Here is a 21,696-nt window from a genome sequence, read left to right on the forward strand (position 1 = left end):
TATTGCTTCTGGATTTTTTGTTGATAAATGAAATTACTTCCTACACTCTACACGTACATATACTCACACGTATGTGTGCTTAATATTTTTAAACGCAGTATGGCTGGACTATTTATCTTTGAAATTTCGTAATCCACTCTATAGCCCTACATACTCGTATCTTGAATGTATCACAATAAAATAAGCAACAATAATAATAAATTTTGAAGAACCCTTTGTGGTTCGACTCCGGCGGCACCACCGCCACACCTATTTCTACCTAATAACAGCAGTGTTAGGTGCTGCTGTGTTCCGGTTTGAAGGGTGTGGAAAGGGAGACAGACTTTTCCGAGGCGTTCCAGCTTAGTCCTCAGGGATAGCAGCGCATCTGTGGCTGACCTCAGGTAGGAATATCTAATCCTATCTGGGGTTGATTACAGATGTCCATGGGCGGCAGTAGCCACTTACCATCAGGTGGACTGCATGCTCGTCTGCTACTCCTATAAAATAAAAAAAAAGCAGTTTAAGCAGAGCAAGACAATTTTAATCAATATTTTAACCTAAAAAATCCCCAAATATTACAAAAATGATACAATAATTGTGGCTCCGTTGTATGCCACTAATTTCTCCTCCCCTTGTCACCTCACCTCACCTACCTTGTAACCGTATCTCACATTAAAGCACCTCACCACTGCTTCATTACAAAACAAGAGATTAGAATCTTGGGCCCCCGATTGATAAGTAGAGTTTGAAACCACTAGGAATCTACATCGAATTGTTGCTGCTTTTCTTTAAAACGCTGTCCCATTAACTATTAACTATTAATTTGTTGCTATGCTATATATAATGAACTCATGAAGTGGAAGTGAATCTTTCTCAATATTTCTTATATTGTCGCTAGGACTACAAGTAGCACCACTGTCATATAATCTCATAAGTTAGCACAAGCTGAACTTCAGAATAAATAATACCATAAGTAACATGATTTTTCTGTGTCGCGGGTAAATAAAAAACTCAGCGCACATTTTTATTTCTACAAAATAGACACTTATTTCAAGCGCGTCCGAGATAAATCTTTATCTTATTACACTGATCTACTTTTATGTAATAAAAAGTATTTACTTAAACAATTTAGGTGTCGGTCACGGCGGTCATCCAATCGATTTGAGAGAAAGTAGCCCGATCAGCGAGGGAAAGGGTAGACAGTTAAACTGCTTTTCTTACAGCACCTGACCAGCAGTCGTGGGGTTAAGTGCGTCGGTGTGGGAAGTGCTTTTGTTAACCAAATACGTTATTTCGTATTCAAATCAAAGGAGTATTTTCGGGTTGACAAGTACATTTTTTATTTTGAAGTGCAGATTAAAATAACCGGCGCATTGTTTGTAATGAGATGGGTGTTAAATATGTCGTTGTATATTATATAGAGAGGTTTTGGTTAAATTGCTCGTAATTCATTGTTTAACATGAATATACTTGATATTTTTGAAAGAAATTAAAAATAATAACGGAAATATGACTTTATAATATTTAAGTATATTTGTAATGAAGTTGCCATAATAAATATATACGAGTAGTACCTATATTATGTTCATAAGAGCTCCAATTTAAATCTAAAGAAATTAATGTAAAGTGAAAATAATACTTGGTTATAGTTATATAATATTACTAGTGGAACCGGTATGAAAACACCTAATATTGAAATGTAAGTAAAGTTTTCGAAATATTGAAATTATGAACGTAATAGAATATCCCAGTTTTGAGATATACATGCATGGAACATACTTTACCATCGTGCTCCAATGCGGATTGGTTGCGGAAAGTACTTACAGATTAGTGCCCTTTTTATAATATAGGAGCAGACGAGCATGCAGTCCATCTGATAATAATTGGCTACTGCCGCCCATGGACGACCGTAGTCAACCCCAGATAGGATTACCTACCTGAGGTCGGCCACAGATAGGTACGTCTTGGAAATGTATGTCTCCATTACCACACCCTTCAAACCAGAACACAGCAGCGATGAATACTGCCGCTATTCGGCGGTGGTGCGGCTGTGGTGCTAACGGAGACGAACCATAGAAGGCTCTACCTATAAACCTCACCTTACCTGGACTAACCCTGTCACACGTTTTAAAATTTGACCGAGAGCTTTACTCTCTTCTCTTTTATGTTGATTACCTGCCTGTCAACTTTTAATGCACGTTCCCAAAACGCGCTAGCGAGCTTACACCTTCTACGGAAAACGGAAGCACACACTTTAAGCCACATCCTTACCTTCCTACTTATACCTACACCGACGCAGCTTAATTTTGAAGACCAATTTCATTGTTTAATGTAACAAATAAGTAGGTACTTATTATTATTGTTGACAATTTCATAATAGCGCCACACACTACAAGGATTTAGCTCTTTACAAAACATTTACAAGTATTTATCAAGGTATTAGCTTCCTATAATATTGTGTCTATGGTATGCACTCCACATCGGTGGCTACATGAAATATGCACTTAATTTAAGTGAAAGATTAGATAAGTGTTAATACACTCCTCAGTGTTGTAATTATACGGTTTCAATAACTTCCAATTGAATAGCAAATCCTTTCGTAATTAAACTATTAACATTCATTGTTGATTAAATGGACTTTATTTTCTTGTACATATATACACATAGAATACATCTTACCGTACTTTTGGATACTTTTGAAAACTCCGCGGCATCACAGCTATTTTCAATTTCTGCCGTCGTCATCAACCTATTATTGTCCCACTGTTGGGCACGGGTCTCCTCTCAGAATGAGAAGGATTAGGCCATAGTCCACCGCGCTGGCCAAGTGCGTATTAGTAGACTTCACATACCTTTGGGATTTTTTTTATATAAATCTCTCAGGTCACCGTCTAAAGCAAGGGATATTTAATTTCCAATACGCACATAACTTTGAAAAACCAGAGGTGCCTAGGATTTAAACCTCGGACCCCTCGTTCGAGAGACCGAGTCTTTAAACCATTAGGAATTATGAAATTGCTTACAAATGTCCCAAAGGTCGCAGTAATCTTTTATCGTAAGGTTGCTTGCATGCACCTTTATTAATACAATCTTACATAGAAAATAAATAAAAGAAAATGAAAATCAACGAAACTATGATATAGAATGAACAAATATACATTGCGATTTTAAGAAAAAATGCACCTCACTTAAGTAAATAATGATGAAGTAAGATATATCCACTATTTTATAACTAACCTACCGTAATAGGTATCTTCCCAACACCTCCGCCGACCAGTGACCATTTAATGCGTAATTTTTACTTTAATTTACAACTCCAAATAGATATTATAAAGATAAATATTCCCATAGAGCAGTAAAATCAGATAAGATTACAATCAATTGTTCGTGGAAATTGTAGTAACAATAATTTTCCTTTTACACACGTCTCTCTATATTATTGCCCTTTTTCAGTGTTCGTAGCACGTAGCACTCGTAACATTGACCCTAAACATAGATCATTAACTGATAGAGATTGCTTTACTGATGGAGAACTAGCAGAAGTATGTACCTTTGAAACTGCGTTGACATATGTCCGGGTTGTAAGTGCTACAGATTTAATTAAAAACTAAAATGTCCACAAAGAAGCAAATATAACGCCGCATTCGTAAGATATATTTTTGTTAAATTCACTGCAAAAGTGAATAATGCAAGAATAAAAGTATTTCTTTAACTTTTTTTTATTCCCGCGCAAAGTAAAGCTTAAACGTCAAGAGCGTTATTTTTCTTTCTTATGCTAACTCATGCAATCGTACCAGCCAGTGACCATATAATATTATAAAAATAACACATCATGAAAAGAACATTAAATAATTAACAAAAATGTAGTATCATAATAAAATAATTCTAACGGTATGAATAAGTATATTTTAAAATTTAATATAATTTTTATACCAAACATCAAATCAAGATACCTACATATTTTCTTTTCCACGTTTCCTTGATCATTAGCGTTGCAAAAAAATATGGGCTTCCTTTATTTCACTCGAGGTCGTGAAAACCCTGCAAAGAGTTCTCTACACTACTCTGTACCAGCGGTAAATTTAAGAAATCCTTTGATCCTATAATCACTCAAATTGCCATCGCCTATTATTGTTTTGATTGGAAGGATCAACCGATAAGCCTTATCAGCTGATAATAACGAATTGGTTGTATATATTAAGCACAATTGCCAATACTTGTCATCAGTATCATTTCAACCAGAGTTACTGGGCTTAAAGAGCTAATTTATTGTGTGCACGTTCTTAATCGTATTCTAGTAATACGATAGAGATTAGAGTCAGCGAAACTTAAGGTAAATATAAATTATTTGTAATATTAAATAGCAAGTTAATAATGACTCGGTAAGAGGTCGGGCCAAAAAAATCCATAAATAAGGCTCGAAAATTAAAAGAAATAAATCATGCCGATTGTGTTTAGAACTAAATAACCTTAAAATATTTCTTATGTTTTTACAAAATCATCGGATAAAATCAAATGAAATTAGGTACCCACTCGTATATAATGGAATTTCAAGATGACTAAAACATTGGGTTCCTATTTTAATAAATAAACAGGGGAAATCTAAACACAACAAACCTTGTACACGATACGGTTTCTTTTATGTTGCCTTATTTACAAAATTAGCATATTACCTCTAAACTTAATACGTGTGCTTTTACATCAAATTTGGTTTTGCGCAGTAAATACTAATAATACCTAGGCTTTAAAAGCTAGGTTTTACAAAAGCTATCAAAATGCTATGCACTTAATATATAATATATGCATCTAAATCGGCTATAATTTTGTTTCATGGTTTACCTTGGTACCTTGGCATATGGTACCTTTAGTATCTAAATTAAAAAATATATAAAGTCGTCTGAGGAATTTTAACTTCATGATTTTAATAATAATACGAAATTAAAATTATTTATATTCTTTTGCCGTAAAATCTTTATGTTAAGCGCAAATCTAATAAAATAAATTGTAAAGTACGTTTGAGCTTAACTTTTTACATACAGAAACATACTTTTAACGGACAGAAACACAGTAAAATTGTATATTAGTGAACACACGTTATTATCAATACAAGAAATGCATCAGATGAATGGTAACACCTGTGACCTTTGCCTACTTATTCTACATAAATATTGTAAATAAAAATGAGTAATTTGGAAAATGGCATAAATACCTATATCACGTCAGCTTTAACGGTATTATTTCAGGATCTGCAGCTGAAAAAGAGTCTTATTTTTGTTGGTTTTATTAGTAAAAACTAAAATAAAATTTTGAAACAGTATAAGTAAGTAGGTACCTACTTAAAAAAAATAAGAAAAGGTATTTTATGTGGGCACTTATGAACTTATGTAATTGAAAGTAAAATTTGTTCAATATTCGATTCTGTCACATATATCTTGCTACCTACAGGCGTAATTGGAATGCTTATAAAGAAAATTTGCTTATTATTAAAACAGTTTTGAATTGATTGTTATATTTTCGAAGTCATTGCTTCAGAACAATATTATAATTAAGAATCAAGCGTCAAGAATCAATACATTAAGCGTCAAAAACAACGCAAAATCAAGCAATTATTCGAGATAAACCCTTGCATTAATCAAGTTCTATTTTCTCAGATGTTGTGGCACGTACTCTCTATAGCTGCGGTGGTGGTGTCGGTGGCTGGCCACGGCAGGGTTCTCGAGCCCCCGGGCAGAGCCTCCATGTGGAGGATGGGCTTCTCCACACCACCCAACTACGATGACGACGGCCTCAACTGTGGCGGCTTCCACCACCAGTATGCTGTCAACGGTGGGAAGTGAGTAACGTTGTCCGAATGTTTGCTACGAAATACTTTAGTTGCAATCTTAAAATAGTCCCAGCGCTGGACATAATTCCCACACGTACCAATCCAATTATCTTGGATTGCTTTCACTGTCACAATAATAAGGCTTAATTCACCACGTTGACTAAGTGCTGATTGGTAGACATTTTACACCTTCGAAAGCATTTTTGTAGAAATCACGCCAATGTAACGGTTTTGTCAGTATTCATGTATTGCGAATAAAAACTAAACTCCCTGTGCAAAAAAGTATATTTAAAGATAGATTTTATAAGCTGTAGCAGCTTAGTCTCTATTCTGAAAATATTTAAATAGAGTATTACTTATCTGCATGAAAATAAAAGGAATCAAAGTATACCTAAGTGTTAGTGATGTTTACTATTTCTTCGTTTTGCGTCATTTCGTAGGTCAATAAAATGAATAATACTTTTATAACACCGGAAATAAACAAGTTAACAAATTCTCAAAAACGGTAAAACTAAAATGATTAATTGTAAATAATCTTACCTTGATATTGACTTAGGACATGACACATTTATTTATTGACTGATCATAAATACTCTTCATATCTAGGAAAGATAGGAACTTATTGATTCACTAAAGATTATATTCCATAACAGTATTTGTTCATGATTCTTACACATTGTGGAAAATGAACCGATTTGGATTACAATTTTGCATAACAATCGTCTCATAAATGATTAAACCTATTGCCAAATGTGATACATATTTGTCATTGTAATAGTAAGACGCAACTTAAACAATTTAAAAATACGTACAAAATTTTTAGATGTGGTATTTGCGGTGACCCCTTCGATATGCCTGAACCCCGCGCCCACGAAATTGGAGGCACTTATGGCTCCGGCGAAATCGTGGCCCACTATGACCAGGGGCAGGTCATTACCGTCACCGTCGAGCTCAGCGCCTACCACAAGGGCTACTGGGAGTTCAGGATATGCAAAGACCCAAAGAGAAACGATCAGGAATGCTTCGAAGAATACATCTTAGAATTGGAAGACGGCGGCACCAAATACTACCCGTGGCAGGACGATACCTATACCATGAAGTACCGCTTGCCAGCCGACCTGGTCTGCGAGCACTGCGTCCTCCAGTGGAGGTATACAGCTGGGAACAACTGGGGACATTGCAGAGATGGTTCTGAAGGTCTCGGCTGCGGAAACCAGGAGAACTTCGGCGCCTGTTCAGACATATCGATCGGTCCGTTTGAACGCACTCCTGACGCTCCCGTCGAAATCCCGGAACCAATTCCCGTGTGCATCACAAACAGCATCGTGGAGATTGAAGGTGAGAAGTAGACTGTCTCTGACATCTTTGCCTCAGCAGTATGGACTTGGTAATGGTCTTGAAGCTTATTTAATATTGTAGAGATTGGTAATTTATGCAACTTTGAGATTTCTTAAGCCCGGTTTACACTAGCGCCATTTTTTAATTCGCAAGTTTTTTTTAAATAATACATATTGGTACAAAATTTATTATCTGATTTAAGAAGGAAATAATTGCGTCTTCTATATGATTCAGGTAAATATAGTATCCACCTTCAATTAAATTCGTTCAGTTTATTAATTGTTCGAACAAAGTTAATCACTTCTATTAATTGAAATTTCGTTTCGTGTAAACCCGGCTTAACCTTGTAAAAACTCTTTTCATATTGGTTCAATTAAACTCTTTTAATTTATTCATAGAGCTTAAGGCTGTTTGTAAATAAAATATGATATTTTTTGTATAAAGTTGCTGTATTTATTATTACTTCCTTTAGATACTCATGACCTCCGCATGACACACTTTTTTTAACACAAGGAACATAGATGACATTGTAAATAGTGTTGTGTACAGGCTTAAGTAGTGTTGGGAGAGAAATAAAAATGATCTTTAATTTTTAACTATGGTAAAGGTCACTAAATAACTGCATGTTTTTTTTACTTTTATTATCTTGCACATATTTTCTACTGTCACACCAATTGCACCATATCTATCCTATACACCTATTTTTCTAAACCACTTTTTAAACATGGCTTTAAAACACGCTTAACCTCACCACCTGAATTGAGCACCTTTTGATACTCTTTAATTTGTATAATTCTTTATTGCAATAACTTAAAGATAGGTAATTATTTAATTATCCGTGGCGGAAGTTAGGAGTCCATTACATATCCTTATAATCAAACTTAGCAGCTCTACATTGCTGCTCTATGGAATAAATTGGTACATACTTCGTAGTTGAACTACAAATACTATTAACTAAGTTTTTTTCATCATATGTAGTTGATCTTGCCTTTCCTACATATTTAAAGACAGTTTGAGCAGTTAAAATCTGACCACCACTAATACCTACTTAAGACTAACTAAATACTTTTCGGAACGTAAACAAGTTATTAGGCTACATTTAAATTAGATTTGGTCATAGCAAAGCTACCTTGTGTGTAACACAAGGTATAAACCCTAACGGCCTTACTAATAAATGTGGATTAGAGCAAGCGTAACTTTAAAACTAGTCGTAATAAAAGTTTATCCAAATTCAGTATTAATAAACACAGTAAATTAAGCGAGTTCGTTATTAGATAATTTTCCTTGCAGTTGGTTTAAAATTTTATGTATTTCAAATACAAACACAAACCGCTAGTATCGAGTTTAGACATTTGATTATTTTGAACTCTTGAAAGCTGTCGAGTTTGAATTTGTCAATCTCAAAATATACGCTTCACTGTCATTTTTATACATGAATTCATTCATTGACTCATTCTTTTTACTTTTAAAATTTGAGTGTTGCTATACTTTATTCGATAAACCTGGACTAAGAAATGAATAGTTATTCCGAGGTTACTCCATGTTTGACATTGTTATAACGAAGTTAATACTTTCTTACTCTAGGTTTAACTAGTCCAGGTTTAACTATGGATTAAGGTTGGAATAAGCGTTTTTTATTAATAAGGCCGTAACAATTTTAATTCATATCAAACGAAAAATAGTGATGTGGCGTTGGCGCACTATGAGCTCTAACATTGCATTGTAACGATATCTACTCGTATAACAATAATATTCTGACTCAAAATAAGTCATTTATTTAATATAATGAATAAGCATGCAGTTCGTCGGCAATGCACGCAGTATTGTATTGTATACTACACGAAGGGTTTCAGCGTTTTTCCCTCCTGTACCTAATAACTTTATTATTGTTGCACTTGGCAAAGGCATGAACTAAAACTTACGTGAAACAAAACAGTCGACCATATAGCACTGAAAGACAATTTTGCTCTACACTCAAGGACTAGAGCAGGCGTTGTGGCATGCGAACGAAAAAGTGGCTCTAGCGGCTTAAGGGGGAGCGGAAGGGGAGGTCCGCCCCGGGCCTCCGATCCTGGGGGGGCTCCAAACACAGTCGCTAAAAAAGGTCATCAGAACCAAACAATCTATAAAATGTGTATCAGTCAGCGAAAAAAAAACATTCACCGAATCACAGGCAAACTTTCTGGTTTTCTGGTTTAAAGAGACGTAATTTTCCGAAGCATTCCAGCCTAGTCCTCAGGGGTAGCGGCGCATCTGTGGACGACCTTAGGTAGGAATATCTAATCCTATCTAGAGTTGATTACAGATGTCCATGGGCGACAGTAGCCTTAGTAACTTACCATCAGGTGTACTGCATGCTCGTTTACTCCTATATTTAAAAAAAATCAAAAAACGCAACGGACTTTCCAAGCGAGTGAAACCACAGACTTGGCTAGTATATTTTATCTGCCAAATATCAAAGCGTCAAGCTTTTGTTGTTATAGATAAATAAAATTAATCTACTATAATTGCCTTACACATGCACCTAATTAGGAATGTGAGATTATCTTCAATGTAAAGGTTAATCACCAGTATTATAGGTATTATAAAGTAATAAAAGCAACAACAGCCTGTGTCATATAATGAATTATCGTTTACTGTGAACTTCAAAATGTGGTGCGACGACCTGATGATTATTGATGAAAAGTCAACAACCCATTACCGGCCTACAACTGCTCACGGGTCTCCTCGAGTGCGAGGGATTTAGGCCGTAGTCCAAGTGGCCAAGTGCGCATTGGTAGACTTTACAGTCCTTTGAGAACTTTGTTTTGTTTTTTATTTTTAAAGAACTCTCAGATTTTTTGGTTCATCGTGGATCCACCGCCGTCATACCTGTTCCTGTCTAATAACAGTAACCGTAGCATAGCTTATGTATTCTGATACTTGAGGCAGGTAATGCAGACACTAGTCTTCAAGGGTAGCAAATATAACCGCTACAAATTTAAAAATATATATGATGAGGACTTAGCATTGATAATTAAATTATTAAGGTAATAGAGTCCGACCCGAGGTCGCAGTAAGGACTAAGTTGGAACGTTGCTTATAAGTAAGTCCCTTTACAACACCCTTTCATCCAGTAAGCAGAAGTGCTGAACATTGCTGTTATAAGGCAGAAATAGTTACGATGATGCCTTCGGAGTCAAACCACAAAGCGTTCTAACAAAATTAAAATAAATCTGATTCTTCTGTACCCCAACAGCAACAATAATTATATTTACCTTAACAGATATTTTTATAAATTCATTTTTATGATTGACTTTATCTAGTGTTTGCGGAGTAGATAAAATAAGCATAATAGGGCTTAGCTTATAAATTGCGGGCTCAACTTAGGCAATCACATTCTTTACAACAGGCATTACAAAGTCGATAATACAAAAATCACTTGTAGTGATTACCTACACTGGCAGGTGGTTTGATATACTTAGTTTTTAAAAAGCGATGCCGTCGATATACTTAAGAGACGGTTTCTAATATTATAAAGCATATTTCGTTCTTTTTCATTTTGATTTTTGGGTACAAGCAGAGCAGACCCTAATAGAGTACCTAAGTGGAGTGATCTCTCTGGGTCCTACGTGGCTAGGACGTCAAAAAGTCAAATACTTCCATAAGAGATTCCATAAAAATGTACTTTTTACTGTAAAAAAAAAGGTATGACATGACAATATACAAATATTTAATTTATTTTTAATTTAATTAATGTTTATGATTTTTAAAAGTTTTTGGTAATAATTATTTTATTTAACATACAACGAAATTCAATTTATATGATGTGAAAGTATCAAAGAGCGCTGAAAAATAATCTAACTTTACTCTGGAATTAGTCAGTGGGCATCCACACTCTTCGACCGAAACAGAACTGCTTCGCGCTAGAAATAGGCGTGGGTTTACGATACCTATAAGAAAATGTTACCTTACAAAAGGTCGACTTCTCGATTTAAAATGTATTACGTAATATAACACAACCAATTTATGGAGGAAATCGATAGTCTTATCATCTATCCATATAGCAATGTAAATCGTAAACGCAGACTTAGGTCACCTTGGGCAATTTCGAGCGTTAATGCGATTTGAAGGTGGTAGAACCCTTTGTGGTTCGACTCCGGCGGCACCACCGCCACACCTATTTCTACCTAATAACTGCAGTGTTAGGCGCTGCTGTGTTCCGGTTTGAAGGGTGTGGTAAGGGAGACAGACTTTTCCGAGGCGTTCCAGCTTGGTCCTCACGGGTAGCGGCGCATCTGTGGTCGACCTCAGGTAGGAATATCTAATCCTATCTGGGGTTTATTGCAGATGTCCATGGGCGGCAGTAGCCACTTACCATCAGGTGGACTGCATGCTCGTCTGCTACTCCTATATTATATATAAAAAAAAATTGCAACTTTGAACTTAGGTAGACTTGTCCCTCTAGTCTCGTAACCAGAAGTAGTGAGAAGCGACCAATAAAGGGCTTCCGGTGTGGCGGTTGGCATATTTGGGAACTTGAAAGACCTAGCCAGCGATCCTGAGTGACGGTATGTATGCCCGCATACTTTCATTGTAAATACCTGAAGGTGTGTACATAATCAACAGTTATGATTAACGATCAATTAAAGTCATGAACCATTACTTGAATATACAATTTACACGAAATCTGAAGTCATATAAGATTGAAAGCGTAAGTAATAAAATCTAATTCTATTGATGGAGTCCTGACATCGACCACTCGAAGATTATGTTGGAAGATTTAACAGAGAAAATGATTTTAAATATTGTTGATGTCCTTATCCATTTATTCTTTCGAAACTTTGGTAAAATCGACTACATGTAAAATGTAGTATTTAGTATAATAGTAAATATAGAAAAAAATATGTACGAAGATATTCCATCTAGATATCAGTTTATAAGTAATATGCAGGTACCTATAGATATTGAATTTATTACTCTAACCAGGAATTCAATCTATTGCCTAATGGCAATCTAAACCTATCTCTGTGGATAACACTTATTGGAAATCGTAAATAAATAAAGCAATAGGTATAATCAATTAGGAACTAATAAAGTTATTAACTGATAAAGATAGCTTTGTCGTCAGTAGGTAAATTAGGAAATAAATCTATTGGATTATGTTTATATTACAACATTTACTTAATTAATAACCCAGTTGTACCTATTAGAATATTTAAGATAATAACATAGATTCAGTTATCTGAATTAAAATTAATGAGAATATTGAAAATGGAACGTTCAGTTAATATAATTTTGATTTGAACTATTCCTACTTTATTATAACTACAACCTATTAAAATACTGATTCCCCATACCTATCAAACATACAACAGAAAGTATCCAATGATATTGACAATATTTGTTCAAATTATAAACCATATAGTATTTATTTTTAATTATTATATTATTAAAAGTTTGAGGCAAATCTTACCTATTTACCCCAATGAAAGATTTGTTAGGAAGCCTAAAATCGAAAGTCCTACCTATTAAGCTCAATGTGTTCTAAGCATATGTTTGACTTCACAGGTATTATAGAGCTTATTCGCAAAGTCGCGGTTCGGCCCAGGCAAGCTCCTAAGCGGAACACACCAATTTTAAACCAACGCCAGAACAACAGAAGAAAACAGAGAAGAGAGAAGAGAAGACCACGTAAAAAGAAGAAAATGTGGATTTTCACGTAATTAAAACACACATAATAAATTTACAGAACTGTCAAAATTTAACTGTTATGATTAAAAAAAAATGTATGTAACCAACTTCCAAAAAGGGTAACAATTCGGCTGTAACTAGACATTTGCACGATATCAACAACCAGCAATATGTCTTTATATCTGTCTTCAAAATCTAGAAAATATTGATGCCTTAGCGTTGTCTACAAAGATATATGGGTAGATAGGGACGTTCGTATTTATGTAATAAAACAAAGTCATGTTATATACCTACGAAGTATTGTCTACCAATCACCAAGAAAATTGCTTTCTCGTTTCAACATGACATACTTCTTTAAACCTTGTCACCGTTTAGGCGTTCATCATAACTTCGGCCTAAAAAATAATGTTATTGGATAGTGTTAATAAGTATGTATAGTATTATTCCATTACGAATAAGAAACAGTCATTTTTGTATAAAATATTACATTATATTTTACAAGGAATGTGTATTTCACTACTAAATTAGGTTTTATTATTATGTAAATATTATAATGTTAATTTTAAACATTACTTAATGTTTTAGTATAATATGTGTAAGTGTATAATAAATACAAATTTCAGTTAACTAATTCCCTTTATTTACATAGTACAATACATCGAGCATCATTTTCTTTATCTAGATAAACAAAAACAATATTCTACAATACAACCCAAACTAAATCATAGACATAAATCGACAGATGCACCCTAGACAATATAAAATTGTTTTATTTGACTAAGTGCAAAAATAACCTACTAAATGTTTGTGTGGTGTCAGCCTCGAATAGCACCATTCCTTCTCCTATACGAAACCTGATGGTTACCAGCCAGTAGAGTTGCGCAAAATGTATCACTAAAGTGAAAAGAGTGATATATATCTTTTGAACTCAGTGATATATATCACTCTTTTAGCTCAATAGCTCACTTTAGCTCAGTAGCTCTGTAAAGATATAAGCGACAAAAATAAAACACGAAGACTTAAAATTAGTAACGATGGAAAAAAGTTTTATAAAATTAAATGACTTACTCACACATTAACAGACACAATAGTCTGCAAGACAAAATTGTTTTGACATTTTTGATTCTTATAATTAATACAAAACTGGCAAGAAATTATATATGAATTACCACAGCCAACGCTATTTGTATATCCCGGTTTCCATGTTCTTAGCAATAAAATATTTTAATTTAGTGTTTAATACGTAACCGTAACTGTTATATATCTCAATCAACGCATTTGACTCGAATCAGGCTCACTACTCATTCTCAGTCAGTCGCTCATTTGACTCATCGCTCACTCGCGAGCTAGTATAACACTGTTGAGTTGAAGAAGATCTTATATCCGGAATCGTTTGAATCTATGAACTAAACCATGTGATGCGGATATAAAGATATAATTCAAATCCGTCGGAGTTGATGAGTGATTAGCTCTTTGGTGAAGATATATATCTTTTATATCACTCACTCGCGAGCTACACAATTCTACCAGCCAGTACAGTATGTATTTTCTTAAGACAAGTTTGAATGGCCACAATCAACCCCAGACGGGAGAAGAGTCCAATCTGAGGTCACCCACGGATGCGTAACATGAGCACTGAGTTGAAATGACACGTATATCTGCTCACAAACTAAAATTCCGCAGCACTCACTTTGTTATTAGACAGAAATAGAATATATACTTATAATTAACAGACATAATTACACGTGACATAACCGAGGCGTGTGATATAATTTACAGCTGACCCCAAAAAAAAATACCGTAACCATTTTTCTATTGACATCAAAAACACTTTCTCTCACAAATTCAAATTAAGTTCCATGTTTCATCGATTCGACACCGCATTATGGGGCATATCTATCGATTCGAAGTCTATGACTTAACGGCAAAAGCGGTCGTTTAAGTGTAAAACACATTTTAACCCCTCGAAAACAACGATTACTTTAATTGCTGTTGTTAGTAAAATACAATAAAATGCTAGGTAAAAAATATTCTGTTAAAAAAATAAGACAAGATGGCAATAAGACGTTAAATCTGAATTTTAAAACAGGATTTCACATAATGTTAGTACATTAAAAAAAACTACGAAAATACTAGCCTGAATTTATTTTTGAAGCGAACGATTATTCTACCCAGATTAAAAAAAAACCTTCCGAATATTTTTTTTAAAACCAAATTTGTAATACAGAAAAAGAATTTTGATGCATAAACATTTATTTATTTATTTATTTATTTATTTATTTATTCACAACTTACATCTAACATTACAGGAAAAAAATCCTAATGCGTTAGTGTAGCTTAAAAATAACAATAATTGACGTCCAAATTACATAAAATATACAATATACATAATATTTACAAGTAAACTAATTAATAATTTTCAACTACATGGAAGGCTACCCTCGTGAACTCTCCAAGTGTGCAACAGAACAAGTCGATATGTTCTGCTATAGTGTTAAGTGTGCGCAATGCTCGTGTTAAGGGTGCGTCGCGCATCAGGTTGGTGCGTGCGTGTGGCAACGCCAGAAGACGCGGACGTCGCCGGCGCTCCACACTTCTATCCGGCACACACAACTTCAGTTCATTCAATATAACTGGGTTGTCAAGTTCACCCCGCAGTACTTGGAATATGTACTTTGTGAGCGAGATTTCTCTCCTCACTTCCAGTTTATTGAATCCTACCATGCCGAGAACGAACAACGTAGGATACAATAAAGGATAGCCGGGATAAACACCGTGTAACTTTAAGAAGAGAAACCGGGCAAATTTATTTTGGATACGTTCCAACATTGTCTTGTACTTAGCCTCACTCGGAGACCATATAACCGAGTTACACTCCAAATGACTCTTCACCAGAGCTTCATATAAGGCACGCAAGGCACTAATATTCGTAAAACTATTTGCCTGCCTTAATATGAAGCCCAGATTTCGGTATGATTTTTTGCATACTTCGGCTATATGATCTCGAAAGTTAAGGTCTGCCGTAAAATGTACACCAAGATCTTTGATCTTCTTTACGCGCTGGAGCTGCTCGCCGCCCATGTGGTATGAATATTGGAGTGGGGTACGAGCTCGGCTGAACGATAGCACGAAACATTTGTCTACATTAAAATACAACTTGTTTACGTGGCTCCACTCAACTACTCGATTAATGTCGCGCTGTAGCCCAGCTTGGTCCGTCAGGTTATTCACTTCACGAACCAGTTTCAAGTCGTCAGCAAATAGAAGACATGTAGACTCATGGACCACCTCCGGCAGGTCGTTTATCATTATGATAAACTGGAGGGGCCCTAAGTTACTGCCCTGGCTGACGCCTGATCTCGTCGGATACTGATTCGACCGGCATCCTCCACAGTCGACGTATTGACGTCTGTCTCGTAGGTAGCTGGCGAAGAAATTTAGCGTTTGCTGAGTACAGCCCACGCCAGCCAGTTTTGCAAGCAAGACGTCATTGTCTACCGTGTCGAACGCCTTTCTGAAGTCGAAGTAAGCGACATCTACTTGTTTTCCGACATCCACCGCTGGCACCACTCGCGACATTAAATTGAGTAGGTTTCCCGTTGTTCCGCGTCCCGGGCGGAAGCCATGTTGCGCGTCAGACAATTGTGCCTTCATCTGAGCATATAATGCGTGATGGATAGCAGACTCAAATATCTTGGCTGGTGTACATAAAAGGGCCACGGGCCTATAATCACTAGGCTTCGGACCTCCTGAACCCTTCGGCACCGGTACCACTCGGGTAAGTTTCCACCGGTCAGGATAAGTGGCCGTCGCCAAGCATACGTTGAAAACATGCGTTAAAGGCTCCTGAAGTACGAAACGACAGTCTTTAAAAATAAACGGTGGTATGCAGTCTGGACCCACAGAGCGCTTCGGCGGTAACCGCGTAAATGCGCGACTAACATCTGCAGGCTGCAGCTGATGCAGCTGCACGCGCGCCGCCCCACAGCCCGCCGCCGCGACACTCGCTGACACGTTAAGCCGCGCCGGCTCAGGGTTATATACCGAGTAAAAGAACTGCGCGAAACTTTCCGCGCTTTCCTGCTTCGAGAGCGTAAGTCCGTTTTTTATCAATTTAATTTCCCTACGATTACCTTTCTTTGACCTCATGAAATTCCAAAAGGCCCGGGGATCAGAAGCGAGGTGGTCTTGTACGCGGTCTCGATATCGGTCATGAGCAAGCGCAACTCCAATTTTTACTCTCGCCCGATACCGAGCAAACTCCTTATAATCACATGTCAATTTAGTTGATTTAAACTTTTTATGTAATTCATATTTAGTTCGAATATCTTTAATGAGTTGATATGTATACCAAACTGGATAAATATACCTGGTGTTATATGGTTTTTGAATTTTAGAAGGTACACAATCATCAAACGTTTTATTAATTTTGCTATAAAAAATCTCTAAAACCAAATTGGGGTAATAATTTATAATAATAAATAATAATTAATAATAATACTAACATAATTAATACTAACATAATTTATCGATCACAAATTACTCAGTGGCCATAAAATAAAACAAAAAATATGAGTGTTGCCATTCTAACTTGCATCTATGTCCCTTAATATTCGCAATTTTAATTCCTATGACCAACACACCAATATGCATCTCTCGCTAGAACACTAAACTCAAAATAATATCAATAATATAGTCACAGCACATTTCTATATTTTTAATATAACACATATACCCCATTAATAAAATGCGAACAACATGAAAGTAACTAAAATAAAATACTAAAATAACAATTCCAAAAAATATCTACAAGAAGTTATTTTATCTATAAATAATTCATAATAGGACGGTCAGCTGAAACATTAAGTAGTCATATTACGTATTTTTTTATATAATACTTAATTTGGCGCGTTTGTGCAAACATCGGATTTTATTAGCGTGCAACGAAGTCGCGTGCTTCAATGTTACACATACTTTGTAGTTTTTTATTGATCTATTGCTCGTTTGATCAGTGAAATAAATTTGAATATATTAAAATATATTTTATGAGTTACGCCAAATAATGATTTAATTACACATAATTATACGCTTTTAATAAATTTCAATTGAGATTTTTGGAGTCTGTACCTTAATAGGCCAATGATTAACCTGTTCTAAAGGCCGATGTGAATCTAGATCGTTGATTACCTCTAATGTTACAAATTTATAACCATTTAATTAAAGGTGACATAAAATACCATAAGGAAATTTTCTCCGACCGCCGTTAAATAAAACAAAGCTGTAATTATTATATATTCCTAATATTCAAACAGCAATTAAGTTTTTTCAACAAAAGAACTAAACTAAACTACAATTTCATCCTTTGGACAGACTTAAAATAATATCTTATTTATTACTTACAGTATTCATAAATTTTATTGCATCAAATTTTGTGCATAACTAATCATGTTCCCCATTCCACTAGATGTTAAAATGCGATATATAACTGCGGTCGATGTGATCAATAAGTGGAACGCTACCATATCTTATATCATAGCTCGAAGCGAAACGTCACAACTAACAATTTTATCTTATTTTAAATTTAAAAAAACCACTTTGTGAGGAAATAAAATTTGTAAATCTCAAGTTATTGTGTAAGAACTATTTGTAGATACACCTTAAAATATTTCGCACTTAACTTCTTCATATAGCATTTTACACGTGCCACATACAAGTACACAAAACATTCTTCCATTATCAACATTAGACGCAATTCAAAATATGTATGTTACACACAATCTAATACCTTCAAACAATCTCTACATGCAATTTCCATTACATTATCATTTCCCCCGGTACTTTCTCACAAGGAAAATTTATCTTAAAATCGAAATGTTTTTATTTTATCATACCTATATTAATTAAGATAAAATCTATACACAGATTCAACAGTAAATAACAATTTTGATGTAAATCTTTTATTTATATTATCTGTGCTATATTTTAAATATGTAACTGTTTAATTTATATTTCAGATAGTAATCTTCATTATGTACATCGAAGTGGCATATAATGCAGCATGGATTATAAAAACAACAAATAATTGTAGAGTAAATTTTTGTAGCTATTATAATGTAGGTCCTGCCATAAAAAACAATCTTGACTACAGCGCCACCTAGCGGATACAAAAGTATAGTTTCTTTCATGCTGGAACCAGCCCAATACACACAAATTCTACGAAATCGGCCTATCTGTTTTGGAAATTAGCAGTACGCTCACAATAGCGTGATTTGCATGCATATATGCATTATTATTAGAGGAATACAGCTCAAGGAAGGAAGAAGAAGGAAGCTCCTTAGGGACTCAACACTTTCAATTAAAAATAGCCTTTCAATATAAAACCGAAACCTCCAAATTACGACACCACAGACAGGCCCAGATACACACCTAAAACTTTCAACCAATTTTATATAGCGGATAAATAAATAGTATCAGTATAGCTACACCATTTTTTTTTACTAGAAATAATGTCCGCTTAAAACTGCTTATATGCCACTTCGTAATAAAACCCATAAAATTCATTCAATACATATTTTTATTCTATTCAAGATATTCTTGATTTTAACACACATAATTTATTATTACTGGGATAGGTTTAGACTAAATTTATTTCATTTGGAAATGGTAACTTTGAAAATATTTAGTTTTAAAATGTTTTAATACAAAAATAATGCATACAGGAGTTAAATAATATTCTATAATATTTTATGAGGGTGTTCACTTTGATAAATAATGCTACTTACTACATTATTAAACGAATTGAGAAAGAACAATAATAGGTATAACTTGATTAATAAAGATTGTACTCCAAACGACGGCTTTTCGGTCACACATTAGATAAAGAACGATAGGAAAATAGGAATGCCGCCATTTTCATATACAATTTTTATCTAAACAAGTTATTTTAGATAAATGTACGCTAAACAAATGCTATCATATTTCGAGATAAGTATCTTTCATCACTACATAATATAATTTAGTGTATTAGATTGGGATCTAAAGTTTTACATATGAACAACATATTCGCACGTATAGTCTGTGCCAAACTGCTAGTCCGTTCTGGAGTTGTTGCGAGCAGGTATAGTCATTCAATATACTATGGCGACGCAATTTATTTCTATATTTAGAGCGGACTAGCAGTTTGGCGCGGACTCTATTTTGTGTAATGTATGTGTATAAGCATAGCATGACGTCATAATACGATGTGCAACAACGCCATCTATTAACTTTGCTTTGTGGTTTTATATGCGCACACTATTATTTATTTGACTACTGTTTTGTATGCTGCGATATCGGATGATACTGTTTTGTAACATTCTTAAACGTATATGTGAGTTCAGTGGATATTACATTATGTAACATCGTGGTAACATCAATTTAGTTGATATTTATAATACCAAGATATTAAGGACAGAAGAATGACTAATATATGTTTCACAATAAATATATTATAATTTTTACACCTAATGTATGTTATGATGTTACATTGTTATACAAGGAATGCCAGCATTCCTACATTGGTTACGAACCGCATTCATAGCAGGATTATTGATAATAATTTATTACTTGCTACCAGACACAGACCAAATATAGAGATAAAATTTAATTTGTAATTACAAATTTGTATTAAGTATGTATTCAATACGTAAAACAAAGAAAAAAATAAACCTCCCTTTTATCAAATTGCTACTTTGACAACTTTCCGCAAGTCGTCAAGAGATGGCGCCAATATGATTTCTGAATCACGCTATCAAAGTTTCCCGATATCTTGTATACAGGGTGAATTTTTAAAACGGGCCTTCAAGGCCAAATCCGAAACTATAAGAATTAGCGAAAAATGCTGAAAGGAGTTACTTGGCCGATTTTGATAAAAACGAAAACTGCATCATTAGTTTTTTAAAATATCTTTTTCCCTAGCCGGAAATCGAACGAGTTCATTTTAAAAAAAAATTACACCCTCTATATTATTCCACCATCTGATAGTGTCACTTATAAGGATCAAATTCTGGGAAGTAATGTTATGTGACAAATTAAAGGAAAAGGAAAATTTTAAAGAAAATACATATTTTTCCATACATTGCCATACTAATCCTTAAGGATTTTACATAACAAATGATTTATGTGTAATTCTTTAGAAACATACGTAAGTCATACCATTGAAGAATTTGTTGGTTAATCAACTAATTATTCGATGTTATAACCGTGACATACGGCTTAGTATGAGAAAGTAATATTTTGGCAAGTAAATTACCGCCGTTTTTAGGATTTATTTTTTAATAAAAATAGATAAGTGATTAAATAGTAAATTGTTATTGTTTGTTGTTTATAACTACGTTTCAACAGTAAATATAATTTTCTATATCTCTTTGTTTAGTTATCACTCGGATTTGACTCGAAAAAGACATTCTCGCAAATTGTCAATTTTACATCTGTATTAAACGAAACTCCGCCCATAGCAAGTTAAATCTATTATAATGGTCCTAAAAGTAACCTTAACTAAGTCGGACATAAAAATATAAATTCTTGAAGAACAAAACGTCCATTTCGAATGATTTGAAACATTGAGCCAAATAAATGTTAATACGCGAAATGTTTAAATTGATGAATGGCGGGAACTTAACTGCCAAATTAATATAAAAAAAATATGTATTTTCTTAAAATTGAGGCTTTTCCTTTAGTTTGTCATTTATCATTACTTCCCAGATTTTGATCCTTATAAGCAACACTATCAGATAGTGGAATAATATAGAGGGTGTATTTTTTTTCAAAATGAACTCGTTCGATTCCCGGCTAGGGAAAAAGTTATTTTAAAAAACTAATGATGCAGTTTTAGTTTTTAT

General features: G+C 34.4%; 1 protein-coding gene across 1 annotated transcript; it reads left to right on the top strand.

The window, feature by feature from the left end:
* Nucleotides 1-1,231: 1,231 nt before the first annotated feature.
* Nucleotides 1,232-13,026, top strand: LOC140754006 (uncharacterized). Its single transcript, XM_073088899.1, has 4 exons — nt 1,232-1,681; nt 5,634-5,815; nt 6,630-7,144; nt 12,695-13,026. Exons 2-4 carry the CDS (start codon nt 5,634-5,636, stop codon nt 12,847-12,849), a joined length of 852 nt encoding a protein of 283 aa, XP_072945000.1. The 5' UTR covers nt 1,232-1,681; the 3' UTR covers nt 12,850-13,026.
* Nucleotides 13,027-21,696: the final 8,670 nt, after the last annotated feature.

The sequence above is a fragment of the Epargyreus clarus genome, unplaced genomic scaffold (assembly GCF_041222505.1).
Source record: "Epargyreus clarus isolate Ecla_fem2 unplaced genomic scaffold, WU_Ecla_fem_2.2 ptg000027l, whole genome shotgun sequence".
Taxonomy (NCBI): domain Eukaryota; kingdom Metazoa; phylum Arthropoda; class Insecta; order Lepidoptera; family Hesperiidae; genus Epargyreus; species Epargyreus clarus.

Excerpts from the sequence above, each read along its gene's own strand:
- LOC140754006 (XM_073088899.1), top strand. The coding sequence starts at position 5,634 with ATGTTGTGGCACGTACTCTCTATAGCTGCGGTGGTGGTGTCGGTGGCT. Across the intron at positions 5,816-6,629 it reads TATGCTGTCAACGGTGGGAA|ATGTGGTATTTGCGGTGACC; the intron begins GTGAGTAACGTT and ends CAAAATTTTTAG. Across the intron at positions 7,145-12,694 it reads CAGCATCGTGGAGATTGAAG|GTATTATAGAGCTTATTCGC; the intron begins GTGAGAAGTAGA and ends TTGACTTCACAG.